Source organism: Sceloporus occidentalis, unplaced genomic scaffold (genome assembly GCF_023333645.1).
Source record: "Sceloporus occidentalis isolate IW3139 unplaced genomic scaffold, rSceOcc1.0.p SCAF_5, whole genome shotgun sequence".
Lineage (NCBI taxonomy): Eukaryota > Metazoa > Chordata > Lepidosauria > Squamata > Phrynosomatidae > Sceloporus > Sceloporus occidentalis.
In genome coordinates this window covers 38157157-38177784 of record NW_028316985.1, presented here as the reverse complement: position 1 = coordinate 38177784, position 20628 = coordinate 38157157, and the positions used below count along the sequence as shown (strand labels likewise).

The 20628-nt window shown below is 40.4% G+C and overlaps 1 protein-coding gene across 2 annotated transcripts in view; it reads right to left on the bottom strand.

Moving 5' to 3' along the window:
• Positions 1–5633: 5633 nt before the first annotated feature.
• The window catches only part of SEPTIN3 (septin 3), a 34480-nt gene continuing 19485 nt past the window's right edge, over positions 5634–20628 (bottom strand). For both annotated transcript variants that reach the window (XM_089523740.1, XM_089523742.1), the window contains exons 4-10: positions 19059–19140; positions 17738–17875; positions 15725–15842; positions 15508–15603; positions 14847–14946; positions 12707–12758; positions 5634–11591 (exon numbers count right to left, since the gene is read on the bottom strand). In XM_089523740.1, coding sequence (XP_089379866.1) covers positions 11456–11591; positions 12707–12758; positions 14847–14946; positions 15508–15603; positions 15725–15842; positions 17738–17875; positions 19059–19140 — 722 coding nt within the window. In that variant the 3' untranslated portion in view covers positions 5634–11455. The remainder of the gene's footprint in view (positions 11592–12706; positions 12759–14846; positions 14947–15507; positions 15604–15724; positions 15843–17737; positions 17876–19058; positions 19141–20628) is intronic.

Genomic DNA, 20628 nt, shown 5'->3' with positions numbered 1-20628 from the left:
GGAGAAAGAAAGGCGGGCCCGAGGAGGAGGAGGAGGAGGAGGAGGAGGAGCGCCCTCCTCTCAGGCGGCGGTTGCCTGGCGTTGTTAGGCCCCTAACACACCACTCAGCATTATGGATAGAGAGAGGGCCAAGCCACACTGCGGGAATAATCCAGTTTTAGACCGCTTTAACTGCCCTGGCTCAGTGCTAGGGAATTCTGGGAACTGTAGTTCTGTGGGACATTTAGCCGCCTCTGTCAGAGAGCTCTGGTGCCACAATGAACTACAGTTCCCAGGATTCCCTAGCACTGAGCCAGGGCAGTTAAAGCAGTCTCAAAACTGGATTATTTCTGCAGTGTGTTTTGGACCATGGCAACCCTATCATACAGCAGAACCGGAACAGAGCATTAGAAGATTGGGGGTCTTGGAGATGTCTCATCCTCAGAGATGCCATGAATCAGGCTTTTCTCAAGGGCAGCTATACTATAGAAATAATATAGTTTGACACCACTTTAACTACCATGGCTCCATCCTAAGGAATCCTGGGATTTGTAGTTTTGTGTGTCACCAACATGCTTTGACAGAGAAGGCTGAAGATCTTTCAAAACTACAAATCTCAGCATTCCCTAGGATGGTGCTACAGGACTTAAAATGGTGTGAAGTTGTATTACTTCTATAGTGTAGACGCACCCTTATTTTTAACTTCAAGAATAATTTTAATGCCTATTTTCTATATCATGAGACCCTACATAAATTGATTCATTTTAAGATTTGGTGCTGGAGGAGAGTTCTGCAGATACTGTCGGCTGCTAATGAAACAAATGAATGGGACATGAGGAAATTCATACCTGAACTGTCATTAGAAGCCAAAAATGGCTAAATTGAGGGTATCATAGTTTGGACATATCATGTGAGACAAGACTCATTAGAAAAGACAATAATATTGGAAGGGTAGTAGAAAAAGAGGGGAGTCATTGTGGCGTAATGGTTTACATGTTGGAGTACAATTCTGGAGAGCAGGGTTCAATTCCCAGCTTTGCCATGAAACCCACTGGGTGACCTTGGGCAAGCCACATGCTCTCAGCCTCAGGGAAGGAAATGACAAGCCTCCCCGAACAAATCTTGCCCAAAAAACTCCATGATAGGTTCACCTTAGGGTTACCATAAGTCGGAAACAAGGCATACAACACTCACACAGTAGAAAAAGAGATAAACTGCATTGCAGGTGGATTGACTCAGACAAGGATGCAATGAACCTGAGTTTGCAAAACCTGAGCAGGGCTAGGCCTAAGACTCAGAAGTTTCTCATTTACAGTCAAATCTTATTTGAATGCCATTAACAACAAGTACATTTTACTGCCTTCCTACAGGAAGCCATAAATGGCTGGAAAAAAGTGGTGTGAAGGCTTCTTACTGCTCATAAAGCTTTTAAATTTCTCATGTCATCTGCCAAATGGTGGATCAGATCAAATGATCAATATTTCATCCAATATTCTGTACCCATGTTGGTCAACTAGATACCCCTGGAAAGTTGAATAAAGAGGCTAATGTTCTTTTTCTAGTGATGTTTCTAAGTGACTAGTGTTCAGGGGTAGGCTTGGGCAGCCAAATGAAGGTCACAAACAGGTGAATTGCAGTTGCATCATCCAACAAATGTACCATAACAACTGGTATTCAGAAGCAGACTGCCTCTGATACTGAAGCTAACATGTAAACATAACAGCCAGGTTTATCTTCCTTGAAATTATCTTAATCCCCTTTTAAAGCTGGCCAGTTTGATGGTCATCGCTACATAATTTGTCAAATTATGACAAATGTGAAAGAATAATGAAAGAATGTGTGAAAGAATAATTCTTTTTTGCTTGTCCTGTATTTCCCACCATGTGGCTTTGTTCAGTGACCCTAGGTTCTAGTATGAGGGAGAAAAACTTTGTTCACACAGTTCATATGTTTATACACCTCTTTGTGCCTTCTTCCATTCCCTTTTAAGACTGGCATGACAGGTTATCTGTATGGTGCTCTAGTCAGCAATTGCGATGTTGCATTTTGCACTAGCTGCAGTTTCCGAATCTTCTTCAAAGGCAGCCTCAAGTAGAGCACATTAAAGTTGTCTACCCTGAAGGTTACCAGCGCATGGACTACTGTGGCTAGGTTCTCTCATTGCAGGAAAGACTGTAGCTGGCACATCAGTCGAAGCTAGTGTGTTAGTAAGACTGGATTTTTATAAATTTTGGAGTGTGTGAGGAGTTGCTACATGACTTCAAGCTGACCTTCCAGGTGGGTCTGCCATTATTGGTAGGGGAGGAGACCAGGTAGGCAACCTGGACCCCATGACATGATCCTCACAGGACCCCTGAAAATAACACTTTGGAAATTCCCCAAAGGAAGGTTTGAGAGTTGCTAATGGGAGAGCCATCACCTCCAAGCTTGGGACAATAAAGATTATGGTCTCACGTTTGATGGGCCATTGATCAAAACAATGACCCACCCATCTGTCTGGGTCTCTTACCCCCCCCCCCCCGCCCCATTGTTTCAGACCCAACTGGAATGACAAGGCCATCCTACACAATGCCCGGGCAATCAAACACCTTTGTCTAGGCTCTGGCCAAACCATTAAGCATATCTTCAGAGTCTAGATTTTGCCTATAAGAACCCCTGGATTTGCCCCATCAGTGTGCTGCTTTCAGAATACAGCTTGGCTTCATGCCACACTGAACTGTGATTTTTGCTCCGGCTTGGCCTACCTCCCCCATTCTGTTGGCCCGTGTTTTGTTTCCCCACTCTATCCCCCCTTCCTCTGCATTGGATTCCCGGAGAAGACTACTGGAGTATCACCCTAGTGAGGCCTCCAATTTTTCCTCCTTTATTTCCATTGAATCTTGAGAGTGTGTGTGTATGTGTTTATAGCTGAGTGTATGTCTTTCCCCTCTTAATAAAAATTAGACCTTAATTGAAGAAGCCTGTCTTAAGGGATTAATGTCCAAAGGAGGGTGATTAAAATGGTGAGAGGTCTGGAAACCATGTCCTATGAGGAATGATTTAGGGAGCTGGGGATGTTTAGCCTGGAGAAGAGAAGGTTAAGAGGTGACATATGATAGCCATGTTTAAATATTTGAAGGGATGTCATACTGAGGAGGGAGCAAGCTTGTTTTCTGCTGCTCCAGAGACTAGGACCCGGAGCAATGGATGCAAGCTCCAGGAAAAGAGATTCCACTTCAACATTAGGAGGAACTTCCTGACAGTAAGGGCTGTCTGACAGTGGAACACACTCCCTCGGAGTGTGGTGGAGTCTCCCTCCTTGGAGGTCTTTAAGCAGAGGCTGGATGGCCATCTGTCGGGGATGCTTTTACTGAGAGTTCCTGCATGGCAGGGGGTTGGACTGGATGGCCCTTACGGTCTCTTCCAACTCTATGATTCTATTATTCTAAATTTGGGAATAGGTCTCGAGAAGTTCATGGGATGTCCCTCTCAGTAATTTGAGCTAATTAAAAATTTCCCTAAGTAGAAACATCCTAACAAGTGCCAAGCACTTTGTACCACAGAGTCCAATGGGGCATCAAATGACAAGGAAAGGTCTAGGAGCACTCCCAAGCTATGTGCCTGCTCCTCCAATGGGAGTGCAACCCCATCTAGGACAAGCTTTTTACCCAGTTCCCAGACCTGAGAACATGTGTCTTATTAGGATTTCAGTTTACTGAACTATATTTTGTGTGTGGAAGAAATATATGTACAAGCAAATAAGCCATTTGTTCAAATAACTTCATTTTAATCAGACAACAGAACACAGAAAGGTAAGTCTAGCAACATTTACATCACTTCAATGTTTTGTTTTGTTTTGTCATTCTTCTCAATAAGGGCTGGAGAGATAACAAGAGGGCTTCATCCTACTTTCATGGGCTAGAGGCACTAAGATGATCTAGACTTTGTTCATGCTTTTGTTTTGTTTCTCTGCCAGAAAACAGAAACTTACTGATCAGTTTTCCATGGACTTGCTTCCAAAAGAATCTAGATTACTAAAACGCTCAAGGTACATCTCAATAGCCACAATGGGATTGTGGGATTTGCAGAGACCACAGTATGTTCTATTGGTATCTTCTTTCCCTGTGCCTGTTTCTCTTTTATGACCTAATGTTATAATGCAGATCCATGTGAAACATCAAAGAACAAAAACATAAAAGGGGGAAGCCAATATATTGCTATGGGATATTTCCTTTCTTAACACATTTATTACAACAATCCTACCAGTAGCGAGCTTCGTGCTATCGAAGTACTTTAGGTGTCCTAAGTAGTACTTGGATTTTGAATGAAGGAAAAAACAATTTCATAATAATATTAGCTGCTGGCTGCTGCCAAATAACATGAACACCTGATACTCCCGCAGTTTGATCCAAAAAGATAAAGGTCTACACTGACATAGAATGCATACAGATCTTTGATTTTCCCACTGTAGCCAGCATTTATTCCATTATACAAACAGATTGATTAGTAAGTAGATGAGACAGTCTCTTAAGGTAAATGAATCTGCTCCATTCAGCATGAAGAAGGAATTTTAAACCTGATCTGTTACTGGAAATAAAATGAAAAAATAAACATGAGTATGTTACCTCTTTACAGTGGAAACAGGCAGAAATGGTTCAACATTAAAACTTCTTCCAGTTTGATATACACAGACCAGATTTCCTTCATTTCTGAAATCTATTGGTCCCAAGGTAAAACATAGCCCTATAGTTGCTAGAGTTTACATTAGCAAGAAAATAAAATCTCTTTTCATGCCTGGCCGGTTGTACACCACCCCTTCGCTGGACAATAGCATCACTGCCTTGTATATTTTGCTCTGTTTATTATTAGTAAATGTCATTACAAAATGAATTGGATTGATTATGATTTTTAGCACAGCATACTTGAAACAGGGAGGAAAAAAAAAACTTTAAATGCCTAGGCATTAAAAGCCTTTGTACCATTGGAAAAATTCAACTTCTTGCAGTATGACCATAGGCAAGGCACAAGTTACAGCTGCGAAGTGAAGTCCCAGCCTTGCGAGAAGGGTGGGATTAATAATAATAATAATAATAATAATAATAATAATAATAATAATTTTAGTTTACTCCATGTGATCAGCTGTCAGAACATGGCAGTTTCCTCAATAATGCAAAGTGTTCCAAAAATGCTCAGTGGTGTCTTGGAAAAAAATTGCTAACCCATATGTCAAGTCTGGATTTGCGAGCCTTGTAGTATGGTGACACTACAAATGAGACATCACACAAGCTTTTTTGGAACATTTACACAGGTGTAAATGGAACATTGGAAATTCTTCTAATCCTTCACTTTATGCTTTCAAAATAATCCTTGTAAACTCTATAAGTTTATCGCACTGGCCCTGAAATGGACCCAGTGCGTTCTAAAACGTGCATGTGCACGGGCGTGCACGGAACGGGATGGGGCCAAGAACCCTATTTTATCGCACGCTGGAATGCCGCCTTTGCCGCCGGGCGTTCCAGTTGTGTCCCCGTTCCTTTCCAGAGGGCGCCATTTCTGAGAACTGTTCTAAAGCGTTCTCAGAAATGGCGCCCTCTGGAACGGAATGGGGACGGAACTGGAACGCCCGGCAGCAAAGGCGGTGTTCCAGCGTGCGATAAAATGGGGGTCTTGGCCCCATCCCGTTCTGTGCGCGTCCACGCACATGCACGTTTTAGAACACACTGGGCCCATTTCAGGGCCAGTGTGATAAACCTTTAGGCAAAATTTGGTAACATACTAGAAACGTAAAGAACCCTCAGGAGATATTTCACCAGTTGTTTAGCCCCTTTCTCCTTCATCAAACAGTAAATTAGTGTAACAGTAAACAGTGTAACAGGGCAAGAGCCAGTTTCCCCCCTAGATCTGGTTGAATGTCTAATGTCCAATCCACTTCAGGCTCAGAAATGAAATGGTGGTCAGAGGTTCACTTACACTTTCATATGTCAATTTGAGAGGGCTTTTGAGGGCCCTGGATCCCAATTAAAACAGCCCTTCCTAGAATCTTCCAGGACTGGAAAAGTTTTATGATTTAAAAAATTGCTGGGAGGGAATGTTCTAATTAGCTTACTTGATTCCCCCCCAACTCATAGATTAATTATTGCATAGTTTTGTTATACTCTATTTAGTTTTGGCTTTTAGTCTAGTTTAGTTAGTACAAAGGTTTTAATTTTACCCTCTAAGTCCCTTCTCCTTTTGTCATTTTTTAGATTGCAAGGCTACAGAAAGGAGTCTGTTCATTTTATTTATTTCTAGTGCAGAGTATATTTTAGGCACTTCCATAGATAATGATATATTATCATGTTCTAGTTTCACTCAATTTAAAAAAAAATTACCCATGGAAAACCCTACAAAATTCAATTTGAACTCAACTTTAAGCAATATTTATGTGCTCTCCACATGGCAGCTGTACTGTGTGCACTAGTCCAAACAGTGGATCATATTTTGGAAGGACATTCAGCTATGAAATGGTCTTGATATTCTTAACTGTCTGTTAGATGTGGAGAGGGAAATCATAAGCATAGACCAAAACTGCAGTTCTTAGAAAAGTCTAAAACCTTTGCCTAGAAAGGTGTTCTACCAAAAAAAGCTTTAATGAGTTAAATTAATCCATAAGTACAATAGACAATTGTCAGAGGTTGAGATGACCACAGGCAGCATTGACATCTGATTACTAACAAAAGAGAAGGGTGGATCCACTGAATTTTTTATGAAACCAAATGAATTTTTCTAGTTTTTGGAGAAATGGTCTGCTTAAAGGTGAAGAACAGCTGATATACATCAACTCTAGCATCATTCTGGAGGCTTTCCTCAAATATTAAGCAAGACAGTGCTGATGCAGGTTGAAGGACAGTACAGTATAACTTCTCCACTCCATTTCCTCCCCTCTGACTCCAACCAAACAGCCAACCAAGAGCAGATACAGAAGCAGCAATTCTAGAGATGTCCTGCTTTGTCTAATGGTGCTGATGTATATGAGAAGGCCAACATGATACTGAAGCAGCCTCCACAAAAGCACGCTGCAGTCAAGAATATCTGATAACTTCTTTTAATTTACATCAGTTCTGAGTTTCTGACTATCATTCCAATACCCAAGCTGGATATCAATGTACTTGCTTTTACTTAGAACATCTTAAGCTGCAATTCTATACACACTTTGGAATAAGCCTCAGTGAACTCAGTGGAATTCACCTCTGAGTAAATATGTAAAGAACTGCACTCTTTATACATTTTTTTAAAAAAAAAACTTGCAATGCTTCTAACTACTATGGTACAGTGATAATTCTTATCGTAAAGAAGTCTTTGAAAAGACTATAGTAACAACATGTATTTCCTGCAGCTCTTGCAATCATAGATTACTTGTATGGCTTTACAAGTCTTCAGATATGTTATGCAATTAGATCTCACTCTTGAAATTCTATGGAAAGTTAGAAATCATATTGCATTCACAAAAATCCACTTGGACAGGCTATGATCAGCAAGCTCATTTTATTTATGGTATAAATGATGCTTGGTTCAGCACATTCCTAACTTGCTGATCTCACTGGCCTTTCAGTGGCGAAGCTAGATAGGTAAAGAAATAAGGTACTCTAAATAGAATAAATTAAAAAAATTAAAACCTCTCTCAGTGATCTGTCTTCCTTAAAGTAGATCATCATAACAGAAAGACCTTTTGTCCAAAGATTTTACTGATGTGACAATGTCATGATACACCGATATAAGCTACTTTTGATGTCTGCCTGAACAATAATGTTCTGGGACTTTTGACTCATCAAGTAGCATGCCCTTATTCTGTATCCCCACTGAGTCTGAGTTTGAAACAGCAATAGTTGTCAGAGTAGATTTCTGTTGAATATTGTCTGATAGCAAACAGTTTAGTCAATATGGAAACAAATGTGGAAGTGGCATAGGTACTATGGGTCTTCCAGATGGAGTGTTTATTGCACCATCATCCTAACCCATTAATATAATTTTACAGAAGGTTCAGACATAATTATTTTCTATTTGTAACAGGTATACAAATATTTCTTCCATCTTTTTTACTTTCCAGACAAAAAAAAGGAAAACATCAAATAGTTGCACAGTGTATTTTGATTGGTAATACTACGAGCTGTCCATCTGGAAACATCTGTATACCTAACACAAGGAACATGTTTTGCTAGACTGCAACTCCATTGCCCCATGCCACACAGCTAACAGTGAGAGATGATGGGAGTTATAGACTGTCAACATCTAGAAGTTAACATTTTTCTCATCATTGCTGTACATATTTTTTAAAGCTATGGAGGACAGTTATCTATAGATCTGAAGTCACTGCATGAATTAGTTACATCACTTAAATATAGAATAACAAGCTAATTGGAAATGCATTGGCATGGCTTCTGCAAAGTTAGCTCTGGTATCTAACCTTTCAGAGTTACATGACAGCATTAATAAACAAGTGGTGAGAGTTGATCTGGTAACAAGAAGCTTGAACATACTTAGCATAGGATAAGAGGAGGATCACTGTTATGATTTGGTCACTAGTTAAAGAATAGAAAGCAGAGAAGAGGAGCAAATGGTCATTTCTCATGATGGAAGGATGGAAGCAGTGGGGTTTGCCATGGGCCAGTATTGGGACTGATGCCTTTTAATTTGTTCATAATGGCAGGTGAGCAGTAAGGTGGCCATGTTTGCTGGTGACACCAATTTATTTAAGGTGAACTGATCCTGTATTTTCAGATGTAGCTACAATGATAGCTAATCTGCCAATGCCACACATCCCTGCCCAAATGTAGCTCTTAAGCAAGGGAAAACCCCAACTGAAGGGTTTTGAAGGTGCTGCAGATCAGGGTGCTGGGATACATTGCTCTCCTGGTTGCAAGTTACCTGGAGATACGCAGCTGGAGAGACTTCTTGGGGTTCTACTGCAGCTGCTTGTCTCATAATGCTCCACAGCCAGGAAAGCACCACAGTTGTCATTTCTCAGCACCGTGATCTGCAGCGTCTCATAAAGCCTTCAATTGAGGTACTGCCTGGCTTAAGAGGTGGGTTTTAGAGGTCATATTTAGTCATTGACAACCATAAACATAAGTACCAAAGGTTACAAGATTATAAGTCTGTTTTATTGTCTCATTAATACTGGTAAAGATGGTAACTTGTAATGGAGGCAGGGTGGACTGTAAAGTGCTCCAACTGGATTTCTCTGAATTGGGGGAATGAGCATCAAAGTAACAAAATAAATTTCAAAGTGAATGATGCAAACTGGATTTTTAAAAATTCCAATTTCACATATACACAGATTGATGGGAATGACACTGGGCTGTGGGGGATAACTAGATGACAATATGGACCCAGTGTACAAGTGAGCAAAAAAGGAGGTAAATTTCACAATGGAAATAATTAGAAATTATTTCCAAACTGCCAGTGCTATGCATCCCTATATAAATCTTTTTACACTCATCTCAGTGACTTTCCCTGCTGTCACCACCTTCCTCCCGTTGCACTCTCCCTGCACCTCACCTCACCTCGCCCATTAGCCATTAGCCACTTTTCAGAGAGCATGTAGGCTTTGGCTTAAGGTGAGGTATAGCAGAAAGAGAAGAAGGATTGGGAGGCATAGGGCAGGATACAAGACATGGGGGAGGGAAGGAGGCATAGCGGCATGAAGTAAAGCAAGGAAGAGAGAAGAAAGAAGCAGGAGAGGTAGTAACAGGAGGGAGGCATGATGTGGTTGAGACCCTTTCGGAAGTGCCAAGCAACCTAATTTGGTGTTCTGCTGTCTTAGGCAGCTTTCTCAGTTTGCCTAATGAATGGACCAGTATGGAAAGGGATCTTGCAGCACCTTTGAGATGAACTGAAAGAAAGAAGATGGAAGCATGAACCTTCATAGACTTGAGCCTGCTTCCTCAGATGTATGTTTGAATTCTTCCATAATGAATGAAACAGCTGTTGATATAAGGTTTATGAATGAGGAAGGTTGGTGCTTTTTTTTTTAAAGGAGGGGCAATACTGTTCATTAGTATTAACACTCTAGAAAGTATATGAAATACCAAAGGCAGGGTGTAATAGGGACAGTTAGGGACCTGCCCAAGACAGTAAAGTCTTCAGAAGACCATTTCTGCTTTCTAAGCCTTCCCCAGATGCCCACACATCTTCAAACTTTTCCTCCAAAGCCATGAAAACTAGGCACTTGCTCTTGCTTTTTTCCAAAAAATAAAAGGTCAGGATCAGGATTCTCTGATACACAAAAGATATCAGAAGATATATTCTGTCACTGGCAGTATGCCCACAACTCGATGAGTAAGCCACCTGAGCAAGGCCTATCATGAGTAAAGTCAGAATAAGAATGCCATATTGTGTCCTAAGTAGCCTCTTCATGCTGTTGGACCTCTCCCTGTATAATAGGTGGGGGGGGGGGATCTTTGGGAGTTAATATTCCCAGCCTATGATGTTTTCTGCTTAGCAGAAAGCTATCCCCTCATAGTCAGTAAGTCAGAGAGAGAAAAGGCACAATTGGAACATGTCATACTTCTCATGTTTCTACCTGCTGCAACAATCCAAAGAGGATTGTTACAGTAATGTGTCTTTATATAAAGCATTCTTAGCGCAGCTCTAACAGTGGCAGAACCAAGAGATCTGACAATGTAATGGTGATTTAAAGGTGATCTTTGTACCTAACAAAAAATATTTGCACCACAATCTGAAAGGTTTCTTTTCACAAAATGCTCTTTTTTTTAGCACACCAAGAAAACTATTACTTCCAAATCAAATATCAACTCTTTTTCTCTCTCTCTACAGCTTTGTCTCCAATCAGTCTTTTCATGAAAACAAAGTGACCAACATCTCATCTTTCCACATTGGCACATTACTTCTAATTAAACACATTTTACCCAGAAACGAATCCCTCTCATTGATTTCATTGGCACTTACTACCACACAACAGTGCTTAAGATGCCAGTCTAAATCTATGTTTCCTGCTTCTATGTTGAGAAGTGAATCTATGACACAAACCACCTATCACAGTGCAAAGCAACCCAATCTCTTCCAGACCAGTGACACTTGCATCCAAAGTATGGCTTTCTGTTTCCTCCATAGTGCTTACAACACCCCTCACTGATCTCATTTTTTCCTCCTCTGGGGGCATTTCACATGACCCCAGATATTTTACCACTTCCAGAATACCCAAACATTTTCCACAATCAGGATGCACAACTGAATACTGGAATACAATGGAAGACTAGAGTCTGCTGTGCAAAATACAAAATTTGAATAATAATAATAATAATAATAATAATAATAATAATAGAAGTAGAACAAGATGGGGACATTTGGAGAAAGTTGAGGGTCATGTCCCACGTTCTTCCCCCTTCTGTATACACAAAGGATATTCCACATGCTTCTAAAAGAGGCCTGAATTCAAATCAAGGGATGGGGGAATAGTGGATATGATTCCAAGACAGCAGACAACAGGATGGGTCATTCACAGGTTACTTTCATGGTTTTCTTCTGTCTCTACGGTCACTGGGGGGAGTCCTCCATTGTCATTCAGTCGTTTGGCCCTGTATGTCTCATAGTGGATGTTGTGTGTTACTTCTTTTAAATCCTGAAGGTGGGTCCTGAGGAACAGCAGAAAAAGAAGACCACACAAGCAAAAAAGTGAAAGAGTGTACATCTACTGTAACATGCAGGCACAGGAGCACCTGTGTAGCTGTTTAAACAATTTTTTTAAGGGAAGGCATTTACCATTTCATGCAATATTACTGGTACTCTTTTATCAGTTTGAAGGTTGTACATGTCCTATTTTTAGATCCCAATGGCCAAGGTCATTTTATTCCTCCACAAAATTAGCATTGACTTAACCTCTGAGAATTATGTTAGTTCGGCACCATCATCAAATCTTCCAGTAATGAATTCTATGCACTCAGTTTTGTGCCACTCTCTTGAATCCTCTGCCAATCTATTTCTTTGAGTGACCCTGAATACTAACATAAGAAAGGGGTGGGGGGGGGGGAATCTTATATTACCACTTCCTACATACCACATGTAATTTTTTTTATCATATTCCTCCTCCTTGGGGTTATCTTCCTTCTAATTTCCTTTAAAATCCTGAATAGTACACTTTTCCTTCTAACCCAGGGGATGGGGCACGGGACTGTGGCACCTGATATTTTTACACTAGAACTCTCATAATCCTTCACTGCTGGCTAAGCTAACTAGGGCTGACAGAAGTTGTCCTCCCCTGTTCAAATGCCTCGAACATTTTAGCTGCCCTTTTCTATCTCTAGGATGTCCTTATCAAGAATGCATCTTTTTAAGATGCCGGAACTATAAACGGCATTCCAATTGGAGTTTCTGTTTCTTTGCTAATTATCCAGAGTACTCTTTCCATTGTCAGTGGGTTGATGTTTAACTGAGCTATTGAGCTATTTATAACAATTTCAAGGTCTCTTTACTGCTTAGTCACTACCAATTCAAATTCATCAGCATATATAGGAAGATTTTTTGTGCTAGTCATTTTGTCTATTTCCATTTTGTCAATTTTCATTTTGTTTCCCTTAGAATTTGTTTTAAATGAGTCTGAAGTTTATTAGACCCATAGAGTGATGATGAGCCATGATGAATGGTATCAGTGCTCCAGTATGAACAGAAATAACTTTCTTCCAGTTTAGATCTTAACAACAATTTATTTTCAGTTCAGTAGACACCACTTTTTAACAGTGAATCAACTCACCTAATGACAAAGTCTCGGAGCAGAGCAAATTCACAGTGGCTGAGATTTTCCACTGTAAATCAAGGAAAACACATAAATTATGCCTTAAAAAGAATAATAGAACTGGGTGGAAACCAGCAAGGTCATGTCCTGCCTAAAGCAGCATTAATAAAAGTAAAGCGCTTGGTTTTGGTTCCCCCCTCCCCCCATTTATCTCCATAATGTCTGAGATAGTGAATCCTGGTTCAACATTTCTCTATAATCAGTAACATCAGTGGGGCTGATGTCATTTCAGTGTGGTAACTTCTGTTATTAAGCCCAGGCTTGGAGCCACCAGGTCAATGCTCCCTCAGGAGTACATTGGGCTGCTGTGGAAGAGAAAGACTCTAGCCTACTTGCCATTGATGGTTGGTGGAGTGGGGCACCCAAAGGAATTGTCCTAGGACAAGGTGGGTTCTGGTCTACCAACCCTGTTAACAAGTCCCAAAGGGCTCCAGGCACCATCAGATGACAGGAGAGCCCTCCAGAAGTTTATTGTGGTGTGTCAACAGCATCCTTGCCAGTTCTGCACAGATGGACTGTGTCCTTCTCAGGTCCTTTAGTCTCTGGGAGTCCTGGCCTACCCATGGAGAGACACAGCAGTCCACACCAGAAGGCAGCCTCTTCCACCCAGCACATGGGTGTCAATTTCGGAGAGGGGTAACATCCCCCCCTTGAGGTGTCACCCAGTGCAGTCTGCACCAACCAGTGACTCCTCTGTTTGTAATTTGATTGAGTTAACATCCAATGAAAAAAATGCAGAACCAGGCAAGCAAAACATGCACTCTCACACAGGGGGCTGAGAGGAGATCCCTAGAAAATTGGCAGAGGTACCTTGCATGAGGAGGCCTTGTTTGCAGAACCTCAGGTTTTGGGGTTGCTATGGAGGGAAATTAAGGAGCTTATCACTCAACATTTTAAACCAGCTCCATCCTCCACGGCTGCAGTCAGGACGTGGGATGCAGGCAGGGATTATTGCACACTAAATCACCACCAAACTGCCAGCCACCATCAGTCCAGGTCCCAGCCGGGTCCCAGCTGTGCTCCGCCAGCACTTTTTAGAAGCCGGAAAGCTTTCTGACTTCTAAAAAGTGCTGGCAGAGGGCAGCTGGGGCCCAGGCTGATGGCGGCCAGAGATTCGGTGGTGATTTACTCACTGGTCAGTAATGGATTAAATGGGTCTATTCTAGTTAGGACTAGCCAATAGAATTCAAGTCTAAATGTGATCTTGTGTCAACTGTATAGAGCAATACTGTTGCTTGGTATGTTTATAAATAATGAATCGGACCCAAGTGAATTTGAGACATTTCTCCCTTCCTCAGCTCTTTATGCCCCACTCCACAGAGCTGAGATGCATCCCCAGTCTCACTGGACAGGAGTTGCAGTGAGTGAAAGGGAGAGGAGGAGATAGACAATTTATTTTCATGAATTTCCTCGAATTTAAGTATCAAAGATCCAATATCCATCTTCCCACAGCATTATATTGTGAAGTTTAGGATCCCCAGATACCTGGCTATCGTACATCTTACCTATACACATGTCAGCTATCTTATACATAGGTATCTAGTTCTTCTCCGTGTTTATAATTGTGTAATTTTCCATACAGATTTTTTTTTATTTTTGCTATCTACACTACTCTCTAATTAGTTAGAAAAATTGCACACATTTGGTCTAGCACTGAAAGTATCCCTAGTCCAGTGGTTCTCAACCTTCCTATTGCCGTGACCCTTTAAGACAGTTCCTCATGTTGTGGTGACCCCCAACCATAAAATTATTTTTATTGCTACATGCAAATATGTGTTTTCTGATGGTCTTAGGCGACCCCCATGAAAGGGTCGTTCGACCCCCAAAAGGTTCCCGACCCACAGATTGGGAACCACTGCCCTAGTCAATATATCCTCGATAACTTGAGTAGCCATACCCACTGTTCATTTATCCAAACCATTAATGGTTAATGGATTGCATTTAAACAAAAAAGAAGAGATGCCTGATAATTCCAGGGATGGCAATGGTTAGAAATGGAATGATTTTAATACCTATTGATTTTGCCATTTATGCATCTGCAACTTAATAATATCCCAAAATAGGTCATATAGACAGAATAGAATCATTATCTATTTACCTTCAATGACTCCCCAAGGTGTCTTCCTGCCCAGGACCCTTTTCCCATTCACTTGATACTCCTTGTCACTCCCTACAACTGCGAATGGCATACTTTCCTGCTAAGAATACATAGTGAAATTAATTTGTGTAGCTCATAAGGAGGACAGTAGTTGTGTTAATTGTCTTCCCTATCTTTGTCTGTAATTGCTTCAGTCTCTGTCACTACATCTCATTCCTTCAACATGTTCCTTTATAGACAAACAGATAAATATTTATTACGGTCAAAGATCAGCATATAATCCTAAACAATCCCCAGTAAGTGTGTTAACAATTGGAACACTAGTGGTTTGTACATCATTAGTTTCTTATAATTTTGTCCATTCGGTTGCTACCTATAGGAACTTTCTTGGACCCAACAGTATATTTGCATAACAGAATTCACAATAGGATTGTCAAAAATTAATACTGAACAAGTTGAAATGCTAGCACTAACTTGATAATGTTAGCTACATTATCTCAGCACAAAGTCACCAGCTTAATTTGGCCCTAGCCAAATGAAGTTGATATGGGCCGCAAAATACGCACTTACATTGGGGTAAGTCAGTGGGATATATCTGTGAGTAAACACACATAGAGTTGTGCTAATAAACAACAGGTGATCATAGTTATAAGCATCTTACTCTGATTTTGTCATTCTCTGTCTTATCTTCAAGGTCCTCATCAAACTCTTTCTGGGGATAAAACTCAATTCCATTGACTTCTAATTCCTTGCGGACCTGAATAGAGAAACATTTCAAAATGAAAAGCTACACAAGCAGAGTATTTTTGGCACAGCTCTGAAAAAATGCATGCATTTATGGATTTTACTGGATGGTTCTTTCTTAAGGAGATACATACCCTCTGTTTGAACTCTGTCTTTTCCTCCAGGGTCATGGTATCTGCTTTGGCAATTACTGGGATGATGTTTACAACTTTGCTCAGATGTTTCATGAATTCCATGTCTATAGGTCGCAAGCTACAGCCCAAGGAAGAAGATGATTAGAACAGCATCACAGTCTTAAATGCAGGAGAGCATAACTTCTTATTAGTCCCACACAGAGACATCCAAATTAAAATCCTCTATATAGCTTCTAGGTCAGACAACTTCTCTGTGGTTCCAGACCTCTCTTTTGTTGTGGCTTTAAATAAATATTATACAGAGAGAGGGCAGTGAAGAAAGAGTGAGAAAACAAAGAGACTGAAAAGCCCAAAGTACAAGGTAAAAGAAAAAGAAATGGGAAAGGGGGGGGGGCATTCCAGTGTATGTGGTTGTGTGAAGGCTACACAGATATCTATTTTGCTAAGTAAGCACTTGGAAACTCTTGACTGGTAGGAGATTCCCAATGAGTGTGTAGTTGCAAGAAAGTAGCATAGTCTTAACAAAGCTTGGAAAGTTACATTTTAAAAGTAATTCATTCCCATTACTCATAGTGTTTTGAAAATAATACGTAGTCATTACTCACTGCAACACTGTCAAAGCAAATTTTTACATTGCCCATTGCATTGGTTGTTACTTTTCATTATTTGGCCCCCACCCTTTAGGATTGATAGAAGAATAGCATAAAACAGAGGTGGACAACTGCTGAGAGTTACTGAAACACACTGACCTTCCAGGGATCCTTGGAAGGCCCACAACCATGCCACCCTGCATCCTGAATTTGTTTATTTTATTTTAGACTTTTGTTCATAAAAAGGTTGCACTATAGCCCCTACAGGCAATGGGGTACAATTCTGTGGTGTTTTTAGACCTCCCCAATCTGTTTTAAGGCCAGAAGAGCCAAATTTGGAGGAAGAAAATTGGAGTACTCAAGAAGCCTCGGGAAGCCTCAGAAATAACCCTGGGGCTGCATGTAATCCATGTCCCAAAATGTTCTTAGGAATTAAATTTAAAAAGAACTAAATTTAAAAAGTAACTAGAAACCATTGCACCACTAGAATATTTCATTCTGACTTGTTATGTTATTTTTTAAGATGTACTTTTACTACACTCTCATTCTGAAGAAAAGAGTCATTATAATTAATTACGGCCCGATATAAATGGGCATGAAGCGCCGTGCTTGTGCCAATTTTAGGGTTAGGGACCGCACGGCAACCCTAACCCTAACATGACATGGTGCCATAACAATGGCGGCGCCCTGTGTACATGGGCACCGCCATTGTTAAGTAAGCGCTGTGCAGTGTCCACACACTGCTGCATGGTGCTTACATAATGAGTGTGTCAGTGGTGCACTTGTTACATTGGCCCTGCAGCACAAAAAGAACCAGTTTTTTCCAGGTTCTTTTTCCTCTAGAGGGAAGCCACATGGTTTGGCAGTTGCAGCTTCCCTCTGGAGGAAATTAGGCCGGCGGCAGGTAGGCCGCCCCTTTTGGGCGGTCTGTCCCTCCCCTCGCCAACATTATCTGTAACTTGATTATTCCAGGCACTGGACCTTGATAATCAATAATGTACATCAGCAAATAAAGATTCCCCATTGTTGCAAGGAATGCTCATGCTGGAGTTAACCAACCTGCAAAGCAAGCTGCCCTGGAAAGCTTATGTTAATAATAGCAGTAGGCAAATTTAGACAATTAGGAACATAAATGTTTCTCTGGAAGTCCTTATTCAGCATTGGTCTTAGCAGTATGACATTATCAGGCTTCCATCAAGGCATATAATTGCTTTGCTTTGGCATAAAAGTGAGAGAAGATCCTCAATTATTACATGCTATGTGCCACCATGTGTTACACTTGTGATGACCTTGGTCTGCTGGTTGGTTTATTGCAATGTTTATGCACACAACTGCTAACAGGCTTTTGGGCATGGACACACTGGTGCTAGATCTACCCCCACCAATTTATGGACATACACAAGAAATGGTGAGTGATACATACGAGTGACCTGTAGGTGAGATAAAGTAGAGGCAACAGTGAACTCTTGTGTCTGGGATTCGTTTCTTTCTTGCAATATTCACCTCTTCCTTCAGGAATTTCTCATATTGCTCATTGATATATTTCTCTATGGGTTCCCAGCTAAGAAAGTCAGGGAAGAAAAGAAGAAAGAAACGTATAACATGCTTAGAATTTTATTATATTATAAGCCTCACAAATAGTCTCTGTCTTATGTACATCAGTTTGTTTGCACTTACAGTCCTAGATCCTACATAACAATGATGTAAGGAAACCAGGGCTTGCAAGCTTGAAGCATCAGCCCCTTTTCTGACTTAGGGAGACAATAAGGTCATCTGCCACACTCTTCAGGCTTTCCTGTTCCCTCTGAGTTTAACTGTAGCTGTTTAACTGTAATGGATTTTCCCTGCAACAGTATAGTGTGTGACAGAGATGTTTAGATGAGAATATCCCTGTTCTAATCCAAAATATTTTGCATTTTTCTTGATCTTTAATGACCAATTAAAACACATTAACTTTACCAAAAAACTGTTCCTGCTAAAGATGAAAAGTGCTAGAACAAGTATGCAGCTGTCTGCATTTCAGGAGTTCCCTTGGCTCTGGCAATTGTTAGGAGAAGCACCTGCTATGCAAAATTTGCTTCATCCTTGGCAAGACAGGAGGGACAGGCCTTTCTGACAATTCTGAGGACAGAATGGGATATAGAATGGCTGTCTGTTTATTTAAAACATAGTTTTGTTAGACCTGAAAACAGGGGAATGTGATCAATTTTTGGTAGGTTGTTGATGCCTGCAACCCTTCTCCCCAGACACCAGTGCTAATAGTCTTAATCCCTGAGAGGGATTCTTTAGTGTAAATTGAAGATTCTTCAGCATAAATTTATTTCAAACATATATGAGCTTCCTGCTCTTCCCCACTTTGTCATCACAGTGGCCCACACTGTGACCCCACTAGTGGGCCCTGATTGTATATCCACAATTCTTTGTTTTATATAGCCATTTCACATTTATATATGATCAAAAAGTCTATTTTTACTGCTCATTATTTATTTTTCTACATTGAACTTTCTTAGCTGGCCTTTAACCTATATATAGAGTATAGCTTCAACCTTGTAGTGTGGAGTAACTGGAATTTTGGGGCATGCACTGCCCTTCACTATCCATCTACCACCACTACACACAGACTGAGGGAAGATTGTCTCAAAACAAGGAAATTTTGTCTGAAGCCTTTCTCCCTCTGCTTACTTACTTGAGTTCTTCAGGAAAAATAGAGGTTGGGAATGAGAATGTAGGGGCAAAACACTCACCAGTTTTCATTGTTGATCTGGTCACCAAATCCAGGGGTATCAATAACTGTTAACTTCATTTTGACACCACCTTCTTCAATAACTGAGAGAGAAATGTTGCTGTTATTAATCTTTGAAATTAACATTTCTGCAGTAATTGTGACAGTTGTGTGTATGTGTGTATGTGCCTTAAAGTTGCCAAATGGAAACAGATTGATGTCCTCAGCCATCTGGGTGAAGAGAGCTTGATTCCAACCAAATTAGGCACAAAATTGTACATACGTAAGCAATAATCACTTGGTTGATTTCCAGATTACAGTCTAGAATTAACAGCAAAATTTTGGCCTCAGCATGTTGTATTTCATGAGTATATGGAAGGGGGTAGTGTATATGCTTTTTTGGTGTACAGGTTGAGTTGCTCTTATACAAAATACTTGGGACCAGATGTGTTTAGAATTTTGGAGTTTTTCATATTTTGGAATATTTTCATATACATAATGAGATATCTCGGAAATAGGACCCAAGTCTAAACATGAAATTAATTTATGTTTCATATACACTTTATACACATAGCCTGAAAGTAATTTTATATGCAATATTTTAAAATAATTTTTGTACATAAAATAAAGTTTGTGTACACTGAACCATCAGAAAGCAAAGCGGTACTCAGCCACCCATGTGGACAATTTTGGAACATTTTGGATTTCAGAATTCTGGATCAGGGAGACTCAACCTGTATTACAATGGCACCATTATGGTTTGTGTGTAGAGCCCTGGCAATTTTACATACAAGAAAATAATAAAACATCATTAGCTCTACGGAGTCAAAATAACTGTTCACCAAAATAAGGCACAATGTAACTACACACAACACTTTGTGACTATTAACATTAAGGACAGAGAACAGAAAATAGAAGAGACAGTAATTAAATTAACCTCTGTGCTTGTAAGCATTCCTGTGATCAAGGTCTGTACATGTATGCTACAGACACAGGACGTTATCAGACAAGGGAAATTGGAAGTATAATCCAATGGCAATCCAAACGCAATCATGGAGTTTAACGTTATTGCGTGATAGACTACCACACGCAATTTCGGGCAATGGGAAGCCAGCCCGAATGCAATCATGGGGTTTCACGTTATTGTGTGATAGACTACCACACGCAATTTCGGGCAATGGCAAGCTATTTTCAGGCAAGGAGAAGTCAGTTTGAACACAATTCTCTGCCCCATCTCAGATTCGTCCCTTTTCACTTGCTGCCCCTCACTCCTGGAACCTTCTTCCCCCACGAGCAAGGGTCATAATTTCTTTAACCAGCTTCAAAACGGAGTTGAAGACCATCCTGTTCAGAGAAGCATTCCCAGGCATTGTGTGATTATCATTTGCTATTTGATGTTCTTTTTTGTTGCCTGTTTTATCGAACCATTTCCTGTATTGCTATGTATTTTATATGTATTATCCTATTATTCTTAGATTATATGCCATAGGCAGGTTGACTCTTATCTATTTATTGTTTGTATGTACAGCGCTGTGCAAATCTACAGCGCTATATAAATAATAATAATAATAATAATAATAATAATAATAATA